Source organism: Narcine bancroftii, chromosome 2, assembly GCF_036971445.1.
Source record: "Narcine bancroftii isolate sNarBan1 chromosome 2, sNarBan1.hap1, whole genome shotgun sequence".
NCBI classification, from domain to species: domain Eukaryota; kingdom Metazoa; phylum Chordata; class Chondrichthyes; order Torpediniformes; family Narcinidae; genus Narcine; species Narcine bancroftii.
This window is the reverse complement of record NC_091470.1, coordinates 241,718,477-241,730,515: the sequence shown is the minus strand read 5'-3', so window position 1 is coordinate 241,730,515 and position 12,039 is coordinate 241,718,477. Positions and strand designations below refer to the sequence as shown.

Below are 12,039 nucleotides of genomic sequence, written 5' to 3'. Positions count from 1 at the left end.
CACGGACACCATTAAACACAAAACATACAGTGAGTCTATACAATTGAATTTCTTGAAACCAAAGGTGATCAGGCTTCATTTCTAAGTAGTAAGAACTTGGATAAACACAGGTACCAAGTTCAATGCATCTGGTTTTTAAACAGCAGTCCTGTCTGCCTGAGAGGATGGGTCACACAATGCTTTATAAAATTCAGTACACGTTCTGTAGCTCAGCTGGAACATGCAGCTTTGTTCCTCAAGGTATAGGGGACCAACAAAGGAAAAAAATAACCCAAGTCAACAGATCAGACAGAATCTGAGGAACAACCACACCAGATCAACAAGCTTTCAACAGAATTGTTTAACTTATGAAATACAGCACCTCTGAAGGAATAAAGGGGAGAGGATGGATGAAAGGTCTGTTGAGTTTTTAAAAAAACTTCAATGCCAATTTGTGCCTGCATACACTAATCCTATTTAGCTACATGAATCATATCCTTCTACATCTATTCCTTGTCTATTCAAAATGCATGTCTAAATGCTTAATATAGTAACGGTATCTGATCTCAATCACTTCCTCTTGATACCAACTATGCTGTCCTTACAACAACTTCTCAGTTTTTTGATACTCCTGCCACAATGAAACAAGAAAATGGATGCAATTGTATCAAGGAAAAAGTGTTGAAGTATTGCAAACAGAACAGATGTTGTCTAGTTAGAGTGGGGGGGGGGATTGTGAACTGAATGAATTTAAAGAAACAATTAACAATTCTAAATAGCCTAATAACAATCACCAGATTCAAATTTTATTACTTCTCCACAATGCTGAATAATACATAAAAAATCAAAAATTCACTTTACAAAACTGCGTTTCCGTCTTTAGGGTGATCCTAAAGCTTATTTAGACCTCCATTTCTTTAAAGTTACTTTATATTTAGAGCCTCACTATTGAAAGTTTTAAATATTTTCCCTCGTGCAGATGCCCAGTGCCATCATGCAATGGTTGTATGCAGCATTTCACAGCACATTTTGTAATTATAGCTGACTCGTGAAACAATGAATCATGCACCAACTAATCCCACAGAAGGTCAACAGTGCATCATCTATTCACAATACCATTCTTCACCTCCCTACCAATTAGATGGTCTCCTTCACAGTAAATGTACACGAGACTTCAGTGCCATAAGGGACAGTTCTCAACAGCTAGAGGTGTCAGATTTGAAATAGACATTGAACGGAGCCAACATCTTCCACAGCACAATTCAAGAATTTCTTCTACTGTTGTCCCATCATCAGTTTTGCAACTAATATCTCGAGAAAACATCAACTACGACGAAGACAAATGCAAAATGCTCAAGTTTTAAACTTTTTGATTAGCCACTCATACAATTTCATCTTTCTAGTATAAAATTCTCTATTTCTTGACTTTTTAAAATTTTATTTCTAGTTCTGTATACAGTACAATATAGAATCATATCCAAACGATACTTAACAATTATCAAAATAGAATAAAAAATAAATGGTTGTACAGTACATAAAGGTGGAGATAAAAAAGTACAAGTAAAAAAGAATATATATACACATGCAAAGCTACTGTGATAACTACTCCCCCACCCACCCTCTCAAAAAGTCAGAATATTAATAAAATAGTAGAATTAAACCAACACAAGGCTCAACCATTAAGATTTTTTTTTAAATAGTGGGGGAAATAGAAGAGAAAACATTAGATATCCAAACCAATAACATCCAAATATGGTTTCCATATTTTTAAGTAGGCATCATACCCATTTCTAATATTATAAAGCATCTTTTCTAAGGGAATACAATTTTGCATCTCCCTCTTCCAACAATCAATTTTAAGATAGGATTCAAATTTCCAGGTAATTGCTATGCATCTCCTGCCACCACCAATGCAACTTTACAAAATTTTTAATTGATATTTTGACAACTTCGTTTGGGATTCCAAATCGTATACATTTCCCAAAAGAAAAAGCTCAGGTGTAATTAAGTAGATGGTATAATGAGTTGCAAAATTGTATACTTTTGGAAAAAATTACATATAGTTTAAGGAATATAGTTGAAAATTTTTATAGCTATTTGGAAACTAGATATGGATTTTATGGATAATTTTCCATCCGCCTCTTTGATCTTATCCACTCCTCTTAATTCCTAATATTATTGTATATTCAATGATAAGTGTTTCTTTCCTTTTCTTACTTTTGGATGGGAGGAAAATATATAAAAGTACATTTTGTATCATTAAACGAAGGATTAATGTTTTATTCATTTTTTTTCCTGTAATGATGCAAACAATTAAATAAAATTCAATAAAAAAAAGCTCAGGTGTTAATGGAAAAAGTATTTTTATTTATTGTTCCAAAAACTTGCCCACATCTTTCCTTGGTACATGACCAGGTAGAATGTATAAACATACCAATTTCTGTGTCACATCTAAAACATAAATTTGGAAAATTTGGATTAAATTTATTTAATTTATGTGGCATTAAATATAATTGGTGAATAATCTATAGCGAACATTAATTATATCCCTTCATACCGTCCCAACAAATGTCAGACCAGCAAAAAGGATCAATTTCAGTTCCCAAATCTAATTCCCATCTTTCTTTTGATTACTTCAAATCTGGTTTTGGAGATTCCTCCTGAAGTAGAAGATAAAATTTAGAAACAAGTTTCTTTGTAATTCCCTCATGAATCACAATTTCCAATCCAGTAATCTGCGGCAAAATTAGTCTGGGCCCATTATGTCTCTTAAAAAAGATCTCAGTTGAAGATAGCATTTTGTGAAACCCCAAATTTATTTTTAATTTGATCAAACAACATAAATACCCCTTGCTCACAATAGTCTCCCAAATATTTAATCCCAATGTTGGAACCAGTTTTCTAAAGGTTTATTGTCATATAGGATTGATAAGAGTCTGTTCGGAGAAGATCCATTTTCAATGAGACTGTTAATTCATTTCCTTTGTAACCATTAATTCCCAAATACTAATAATATGTATTTCTTGACTTTTTAAATAGGAGGTTTTTTTGATCATGGGATCCAGACAATTTCATCATTAATAACTTGCCTCTTTTTTCATGTGTGTTCCATTCTTCTCTGATTGCAATTACAATTTTGCCCTGAGATTGTTTTCATTTTAATTCTAATCTACCCGTGAGAGGTTCTGAATCATTACATGACAGGTCAAATTTCAAAGTTTGTTCTTGCAAATAGAATTTCCTGGTCCTTATCTCCACTCATCTTTGCATGATTGATAGACACCATTTCCCAAATACTGGAAAAATTTTCTCCAGAGAAGATCAACAGTACGATTTCATTCCTCTTGCAGCAGGAGAGGAAAGAGCAAGCACATCTCCCACACATACAGACAGCCATCTTTAAATAAAACTACTTTTGAAATAGTTTTAAACGAGCAACAGTGAATGCTCATCATTTGGAATAACATGCAAAGGCAATTCCCAAATTAGATGATATCCATGTTAAGCACTCACTCTTCCCAAGTATCATTGTAACCAACAAAACTTCTTAAAAATTCTTAAATGGATATTTGTCAGGATACATTTGCACAGAATTTTGCTTTTTCCAATATAGATTCTAGGGTAAGCCTGAAAGCACCACGCTTAGTTGAACTTCCATGAAGAGAAACACATTTTTGCGCTTCCACCAACATAGAGCAGGGAGGTTCAAATCTGCTGGCAATGCCTTCACAGATAATGGGAGAAGAGGACAAGTGGAAAATAACAATTCTGATAAGCAACTATTTTTTCCCTCTGTTTCTTACAATTAAATTTACCAGGTATGGAGTTATACATGAAAGATATTTTCTCACTCCTCACCAGTACGATCAAATCTTAGATTTTTGATAAGGTACATTTGTAAAAAGGAGTGCACATACTCCATTAAATATTGTTGCTATTAAAATTAGCAATGCAAAAGTAACAATGTACAGGATATGTTGCTTCTGCTAGTTTCTGAATATTAGCTCTGACTTGCTGACAAATTTTAATGTATCATTCCTCTGAAATTTGAGTTATTTTTGTCATCCTCTAACAAGATACAGTGGAATCCCCATAATCTGGCAACTAAGAGGACCATGGATGTTGGATATGCAAATTTTCTGGTGGACTGAGATGCACTCTTCCAATGCCTAATTAATACACCTGCATTAAGAATAGGCCGTTTAAAAGACAAGAAAGCAAAATGTGAAGTAATTTGGGGGGGGCGGGGAGAGACCAGCAGTGCGAGTCGGGCGGGTGAAAGACCGGCAGTGTGACTGGAAGAGGGTGGGGGGAGGATACAGCAGCACAATTCGGGTGGATTTAAATCCGGCTTTCCAAAATTCAGGCCACACTGTTCCCCAAGGGTTCCGGGTAAAGGATTGTGTACCTGTATTGACATCTTTAATTATGTAAAGTTTATTTTAAAAATACCCATCATTTACAGAATTTAAATTTGAACCATGGTTGCATGAGCTGCTATGCTAACCACACGGCCATCATAATCAACTCCCGCCATGGTATAAACGATGGAGAAAATTATAATGGACCAATCTATATTTGGCATTGATAGTAGCCAACATACTTCCCCTACAAAGATCTGACCAGAGCCATTTGTGAATTGTTGTGTCTAAGTCTGACTCCCATCTCACTCTAGATTTAAGCAAACCTGGCTTTGGGCTCTCACTCATCAAATTAAAAAGAAATACATTCCAGCAATAAATGTCTATACATTTCCTTCATGGAGCAGGTTCTCCTTTTCAATAAGACCTGGTAGAGTAATTTTAGGGTCCAAAAAGGCCCCAAGGAAGGATAGTAACTGAAGGCAACAAAAAAGTCTTATTGGACAAGTCATATCTCTTCTTCAGCAGATTTTCATAACAATCTTTCAAATGTTGTATCCCCTTATGAACAATAACATTTTGGAAACCTGATATCAAAGTCATGGGTGCAACTTCATTCTGTCAAAGGTGTCCTCTATGATAATCCTCTTTTCTGTCCAGAGCCTACACATTCCACAGGTATCACTCCATATTTTAACCAAGTGTTTTAAAATGGGGTTGTCTGTCCTGCTGGCTATAATTCTGGATTTACACACCTCCTTTAGAGAGTGCAATCCAATTTGTACCCAAAGGGGTATAGGTCGCTCTCAAAAAATGAATCTCATTTGGGCCGCCAAATAATACTTTCTGAATCTTGGCAACCAAATGCCTCCTAACCTATAATCCCATGATAACTTTTCCCACGAGTATTCTAGGTACCTTAAAGTTCCAAATAAAGTGCCCAACATTGTTTTAGTAAAGGATTGAGGTAGAGGAATTAAGGATGGAAAAGGTATTGCAATTTTGGCAATATATTTATCTTCACACAGTAACCTTGCCAATTGGAGGATTGGGCAAATTTATCCATCTACTTAAATCTTCTTCAATTTTACTAAGTAGAGGGGAGGTCATTGAGTTTGTACAAACTCTAAAGATCATCATCCACTATTATACCAAGGTATCTGATGCCACTCGACTGCCATTTGAACGGATTTTTCCACTGGTACTAAGTGTGATCAAAATTTGCTGTAGGGAGGTTTTCACTTTTCCCCAGATTATCTTATAACCATATAACCATTTACGGAGCGGAAACAGGCCATGTTGGCCTTTCGAGTCCGCACCGGTTCACTGATTTTGTGCACCCTCTTCAGGCATTGGTCCCGGTAGATCTTCATTCAATAATGATATACCCTGAAACTTCACCGTAAGCTTTTAATAGATTTTTAATAGATCAAAATTAATCTGATCTGTTGAAAATATAGGATTACATCATCTGTCATAAGATTAATTTTGTGGTTTGTCTGATCCTCCATAAAACCCTTCATCTCCAGGTCTCGTTAAGGGCTCAATAGCCAAGACAAAAAGTCCCTGAGACAAGGGGAAAACCTGCCAGCTCAATTTGCTCAAAGGGAACACTGTTGATCTGTCTCTCAGTGGCAATTCTAGGTTTGGATCGGTAATAAAGAGTTTTACACCAATTAAAGCACTAATTTTAATCTTGCATATTTTTTTCTTACCTACCATAAAGGACGACCCTTGAAACTTAAAATTGTCACTTCAAAATCAGGGTTGTCTTGTACATCAGATCTAAAATCCAAACCTCGACAGCAAAGTCTCAACACCGCTGCCATCTTCCCCCTTCCTCTCCATGTCAAGTTTATTGTCATCTGATTGTATAAGTACAACCTAATGAAACAGCGTTCAGCGGTCCTTGATACAAAACAAGTTCACATACAAACAATACATATGGAGGACAAGTATTTCATACAAATCAATATTGTTTCATAAATACAAGTAGCATGCAGCACTCATCCACAAGTGAACCGGGTTCAGAAGGTGCAGGCTCGCACTGGGCTGACATCACAATGGTCCCAGTGGGAGGGGCCAAATAGGATCATGGGAGTTGTGCTGATAAGCTCTCTCAGAGTTCCAGTAACGTCACTTGGTTGGTTCAACTCATGGCTTTGTTTTTTTCCCCCCCTTTTGCTTGCAGCACACTGACCACAGTAGTGACCCCGATGGTTCAAAATGTCATTTTGGACCCCACGATGAACGACACAAGTGCACAGAATGCAGTCTCGTTGAAGCTGCTGAGCTTCTGGACCTCACAGCCGCTAGTCTGGTTCGAACAGGCTGAGGCCCAATTTCAGGTTAGGCAGATCACTGCAGACTCCACAAGATATTACGATTATGGTCAGTTCGCTCAACAAGGAGATGAATCATCAACTTCTTACATCAGCTGGCAACAGGTATGAGGCAATGAAAGGGCTCCTCATCCACAACTTCTGCCTTTGCACCGCGAATGAGCGGCATACCTGCTCCACATGGCCACACACCATCCAGCCTTATGAGCGATATGCTGGTGTTAATGGACAGCCTCAGGCCCTGCTTACTGTTTGAGCAGATATTTCTTGAACAGATGCCAGAAGACATCCGCCTACTCCTTGTGGATGACTACTTCAGCGACCCATGCAGGTTAGCCAGTGTGGATGTCCTGTGGTGCACCAAGCAATTTGGCAGGGTGTCCATTTACCTAGTTGCTGTGTCATACCCAGAGATTCGTCTCTCTTCCACGCCAAGGAGGCCAGCTACAGCTGCAGCAGGTGAAGACTCAAACTTGGAGTGGTAGTGTTTCTACATCAGAAATGGGGTTCTGGAGCCTGCTGCTGCTGTCCAGCTTGCTCCCATTCTGAAACGCTGGGGCCAGCATCTGACCAGCTGACCTAGGTTCATCGTTCCCACTGCATGGGTTGACCCACCCATCCATCCAGACAACTCAACTGGACACAGATTCATGTGGCATGGCCTGCTTAAACAGGTCAGCCACTGGGCCAGAACTTGCCTGCACTGTCAGACATCCAAGGTGCAGAGGCACATGAAAGCCCTTCTTCAGTTCTTCCTGCCGATAGACAGACGATTTGACCACGTCCACATGGACATTGTTGGGCCGCTGCCAGTTTCCAGTGGTGCCATGTACTGGTTCACGATGGTGGACATGTTCATTGGATGGCTGGAAGCTATCCCGCTCTCAGACACCTCCACAACATCCTGTGTCAGGGCCCTCATCGCCAACTGGATAGCCCGTTTTGGCCTTCCTTCCAATATCATTTTGGCCAGGGGCACAGTTCACATCAAGCCTATGGGCAGAGATGGCACAGCTCCTAGGGATCCAGTTACATCACACCACACCCTACCACCCACTGTCTAACGACCTGGTGGAAAGGTTCCATCGGCATTTGAAGAAGCCTGGATTTCGTGGGTGAGCTGCCTTGGGTGGTCCTTAGCATCTGCACAGCACCAAAGGAGAATTTATCCACGTCCTCCACTGAGCTTGTCGATCAGGTCCCACTGACAGCCCCTGGAGTTTGTGCCAGCGGCTCGCGGCCAGGAGGAAACACTTACAGCATTGCTAATGCGACTCTAAGAAGGTGGGCACCTTGGCCCCCATACCAACCTCATGTCAAGAACCAGCTCCATCCTGTCCTGAAGGATCTTGAAGACTGCGAATAAGGAGAGGCGCACACCGGACGCCCCTTCAGTGTCCATACGAGGGTCCATACAAGGTGTTACGACACAATGGGACTATGTGCCTTTTGGACAAAAACCATGAACATTTCCTGCCTACCCCCAATCACCTCAAACTGGCACACCTTGACCTTGACCAACCAATAACTGTTCCAGCCCTGTGGCGGTGAGGTCAGCCTCTCAAATGTACAAACTGTGGACTTGGCACTTCTGAACACCAGTTCTTTGGTTGGGATGGGGGGGGGGGGAAATCATGTGGCGAGCTGTACTGATCCACAGGTCAACTAGGTCACAGAGGTGCAGGCTCACACCAGGCTGACATCACAATGGTCCCAGTGGGAGGGAGAGGCCGAAAAGGATTGTGGGAGTTGTGCTGATAAGCTCTCGGAGTTCCAGTGACATCAGTTGGTTGGTTACTTGAACCAACCAAGTAGGCTACTTGGTTCGGCTGGGAGTCGGAGGAGGAGCTTGGAGAGAGTCAGGCTGTGAATCAGAGGAGGAGCTTGCTGAAAGTGAGTCAGAGGAGGAGGAGCTTGCTGAAAGTGAGTCAGAGGAGGAGGAGCTTGCTGAAAGTGAGTCAGAGGAGGAGGAGCTTGCTGAGAGTCAGAGGAGGAGGAGCTTGCTGAAAGTGAGTCAGAGGAGGAGGAGCTTGCTGAAAGTGAGTCAGAGGAGGAGGAGCTTGCTGAAAGTGAGTCAGAGGAGGAGGAGCTTGCTGAAAGTGAGTCTGAGGAGGAGGAGCTTGCTGAAAGTGAGTCAGAGGAGGAGGAGCTTGCTGAAAGTGAGTCAGAGGAGGAGGAGCTTGCTGAAAGTGAGTCAGAGGAGGAGGAGCTTGCTGAAAGTGAGTCAGAGGAGGAGGAGCTTGCTGAAAGTGAGTCAGAGGAGGAGGAGCTTGCTGAAAGTGAGTCAGAGGAGGAGGAGCTTGCTGAAAGTGAGTCAGAGGAGGAGGAGCTTGCTGAAAGTGAGTCAGAGGAGGAGGAGCTTGCTGAAAGTGAGTCAGAGGAGGAGGAGCTTGCTGAAAGTGAGTCTGAGGAGGAGGAGCTTGCTGAAAGTGAGTCTGAGGAGGAGGAGCTTGCTGAAAGTGAGTCTGAGGAGGAGGAGCTTGCTGAAAGTGAGTCTGAGGAGGAGGAGCTTGCTGAAAGTGAGTCTGAGGAGGAGGAGCTTGCTGAAAGTGAGTCTGAGGAGCAGGAGCTTGCTGAAAGTGAGTCAGAGGAGGAGGAGCTTGCTGAAAGTGAGTCTGAGGAGGAGGAGCTTGCTGAAAGTGAGTCTGAGGAGGAGGAGCTTGCTGAAAGTGAGTCTGAGGAGCAGGAGCTTGCTGAAAGTGAGTCTGAGGAGCAGGAGCTTGCTGAAAGTGAGTCTGAGGAGCAGGAGCTTGCTGAAAGTGAGTCTGAGGAGCAGGTAAGGTATTAAAGTCGGGGGCTTATCGGGGCTTGGGTCTACTTGTTTCGGCTGGGAGTCGGAGGAGGAGCTTGGAGAGAGTCGGGCTGTGAATCAGAGAAGGAGGAGCTTGCTGAAAGTGACAGGGTTAATTGGTCAAGGGGCCAATAAAAGGAGTGAAAGGGGAGGGAGCAGCCAGCGAGGAGTGGCTCAGTGAGTGAGTGGAGCAGTGAAGGAGTGAGACTTCCTGGCTTTGGCTTATCAGGCTTCGGCGAAAGCAGGCAAGGAGAAAAGGTAAGCTGAGTTATTTGCCTTCGTATTCAGAGTCATGCCATTAGGGTTAGTGCTCTGTACTGGGTATCAGATGTGGGAACAATGGGTGACCTCCACCCTCCCAAATGGCCACATCTGCACCAGGTGTACCGAGATGCAGTTACTAAAGGAGCGAATTAGGGATATGGAGTTGCAGATTGATGACCTGCGGCTTGTAAGGGAGAGTGAGGAGTTAATTGACTCAACTTTCAGGGCGATAAATACTCTAGAACCCATGTCAGGTAAGAGGGAAACCGTCAGGGGTGGGGGGGGGGGGGGGGGAAGAAAAAAAGTGAGAAAAAACAGAGAGCATACCAGTAACTATCCCACTCAGCAACAGTTATGTTGTGTTGGATTCTGTTGAGGGAGATGACCAGACAGAAGCTGGCCACGGGCACCAGGTCAATGGCAATGAGCCTGGCAGAGTGGTGCAAAAGAAAAGGAAAAGGAGAAATGCAGTAGTTATTGGTGACTCCATTGTCAGGGGCACAGACAGGAGGTTCTGTGAGCCAGATAAGGAAACCTGCATGGTGTGCTGCCTCCCTGGTGCAAGGGTATGAGATATCACAAATCGGGTCCAAAATATTCTGAGGAGAGGGAGAGCAGCCTGATGTCTTGGTACATGTGGGTACAAACAACATTGACAAGAAAAGGGAGGAGGTAATGAAAAGGGATTACAGTGAGCTGGGACAAAAGCTGAAAGACAGGAACGCTAGGGTGTTGATCTCAGGATTACTACCTGTTCCAAATCTAAGTGATGAAAAGAATGTAAGGATAAGGAAAATGAACGTGTGGCTGAGGTGCCGGTGTACAAGGCAAAGATTTTGCTTCTTGGATCATTGGGATCTCTTTTGGGGAAGGCATGATCTTCACAAGAGGGACGGGTTGCACCTAAATCCAAAAGGTGTCAACATTTTGGCAAGTATGTTTGGTACAGCAGTGGGGCAAGGTTTAAACTAATTTGACAGGGGTATGGGAACCAGAGTGATAGGAAAAAGGGTAGGGAAGATAAAGTAATGGCCAGGAAAAGTAAAATAGGAAAAGTAATGTTGGGAGGAGAAAGTAAAAAAAAATCAGATGGTGCAGTGAGTTTTCGGGTCAATGATAAGAAAATTACAAAGAAAAATAGTGGGCAGAAAAATCAAAAGAAAAGGTTACAGAAGTCACTAGATATTAAAAGGACAAAGAGCATAAGGGCACTTTATCTGAATGCCCGCAGGATTAGAAATAAGGTCAGAGAACTTGAGGCGCAAATCGGTACCCATGCCTATGATTTGGTAGCCATCACGGAAACATGGTTACAAGGTGACCCTAAATGGGAATTAAACTTTCAAGGGTATCAGGTGGTGCAAAGAGATAGACAGGATGGTAAGGGAGGTGGAGTTGCACTCTTAAATCAAAGATGAGCTCCAGGCAGAAGTGAGGAATGATATAAGATCTAAAGAGCATAATGTTGAGTCCATTTGGGTAGAGATAAAGAATAACAAAGGGAAAAAATTATTGGTGGGTGTTATCTAATCGCCCACCATATAACAGTAGTTTAGTGGCACAGGAAATAAATAGAGAGATAAGTGAGGCATGTAATGATACGGCAGTCATCATGGGGGACTTTAACTTCCACATAGATTGGGAAAATCAAGTTGGTCGTGGGAGTCTGGAAGAGGACTTCATAGAATGCATCCACGATAGCTTTCTTGAGCAGCATGTTAAGGAACCCACAAGAGAAAATGCTCTCCTGGATCTAGTGTTGTGCAATGAGATAGGTAGAGTAAATGATGTAATAGTCAGAGACCATCTGAGAAATAGCGATCATAGTATGATTGAATTTCTCATTCAGATGGAAGGGGAAATAGTTAGATCTAAAACTAATATATTATGCTTAAACAGGGGTGACTACCATAGGATGAGGGAGGAGTTGGGCAGAGTGGACTGGGAGCACTGGCTACTTGATGAAACAGTTGAGGAACAGTGGAAGATTTTCAAAGAAATATTTTGTAATGCTCAACAAAAATATATTCTGGTCAGGAAAAAGGGCAGCAAGGGAGGGAAAAATCAACCGTATAAAATTGAAGGCACAGGTGTACAAAGCTGCAAAGAGCAGTGGGAAACTGGAAGATTGGGAAAACTTTAAGAGACAACAAGAGGTTACAAAGTGGGTAATAAGAAATGGGAAAAAGGATTATGAAAGTAAATTGGCACAAAATATAAAAACGGAAAGCAAAAAATTTTATAAATATATAAAACGGAACAGGGTAGCCAGAGTTAACATAGGACCCTTGGAGGATGAGAA

The 12,039-nt window shown here is 41.8% G+C and overlaps 1 protein-coding gene across 5 annotated transcripts in view; it reads right to left on the bottom strand.

Moving 5' to 3' along the window:
* The window catches only part of deptor (DEP domain containing MTOR-interacting protein), a 78,875-nt gene that overhangs the window by 55,012 nt on the left and 11,824 nt on the right, over nt 1-12,039 (bottom strand). The window contains exon 1 of one of the 5 annotated variants that reach the window (XM_069920600.1): nt 7,993-8,550. The exons of 3 other annotated variants lie outside the window; for them this stretch is intronic. In XM_069920600.1, the coding sequence (XP_069776701.1) occupies nt 7,993-8,096 (104 nt within the window). In that variant the 5' untranslated portion in view covers nt 8,097-8,550. Of the gene's footprint in view, nt 1-6,059; nt 7,958-7,992; nt 8,551-12,039 lie in introns of those variants that run through there. One more of the 5 variants, XM_069920599.1, reaches the window with a different exon arrangement.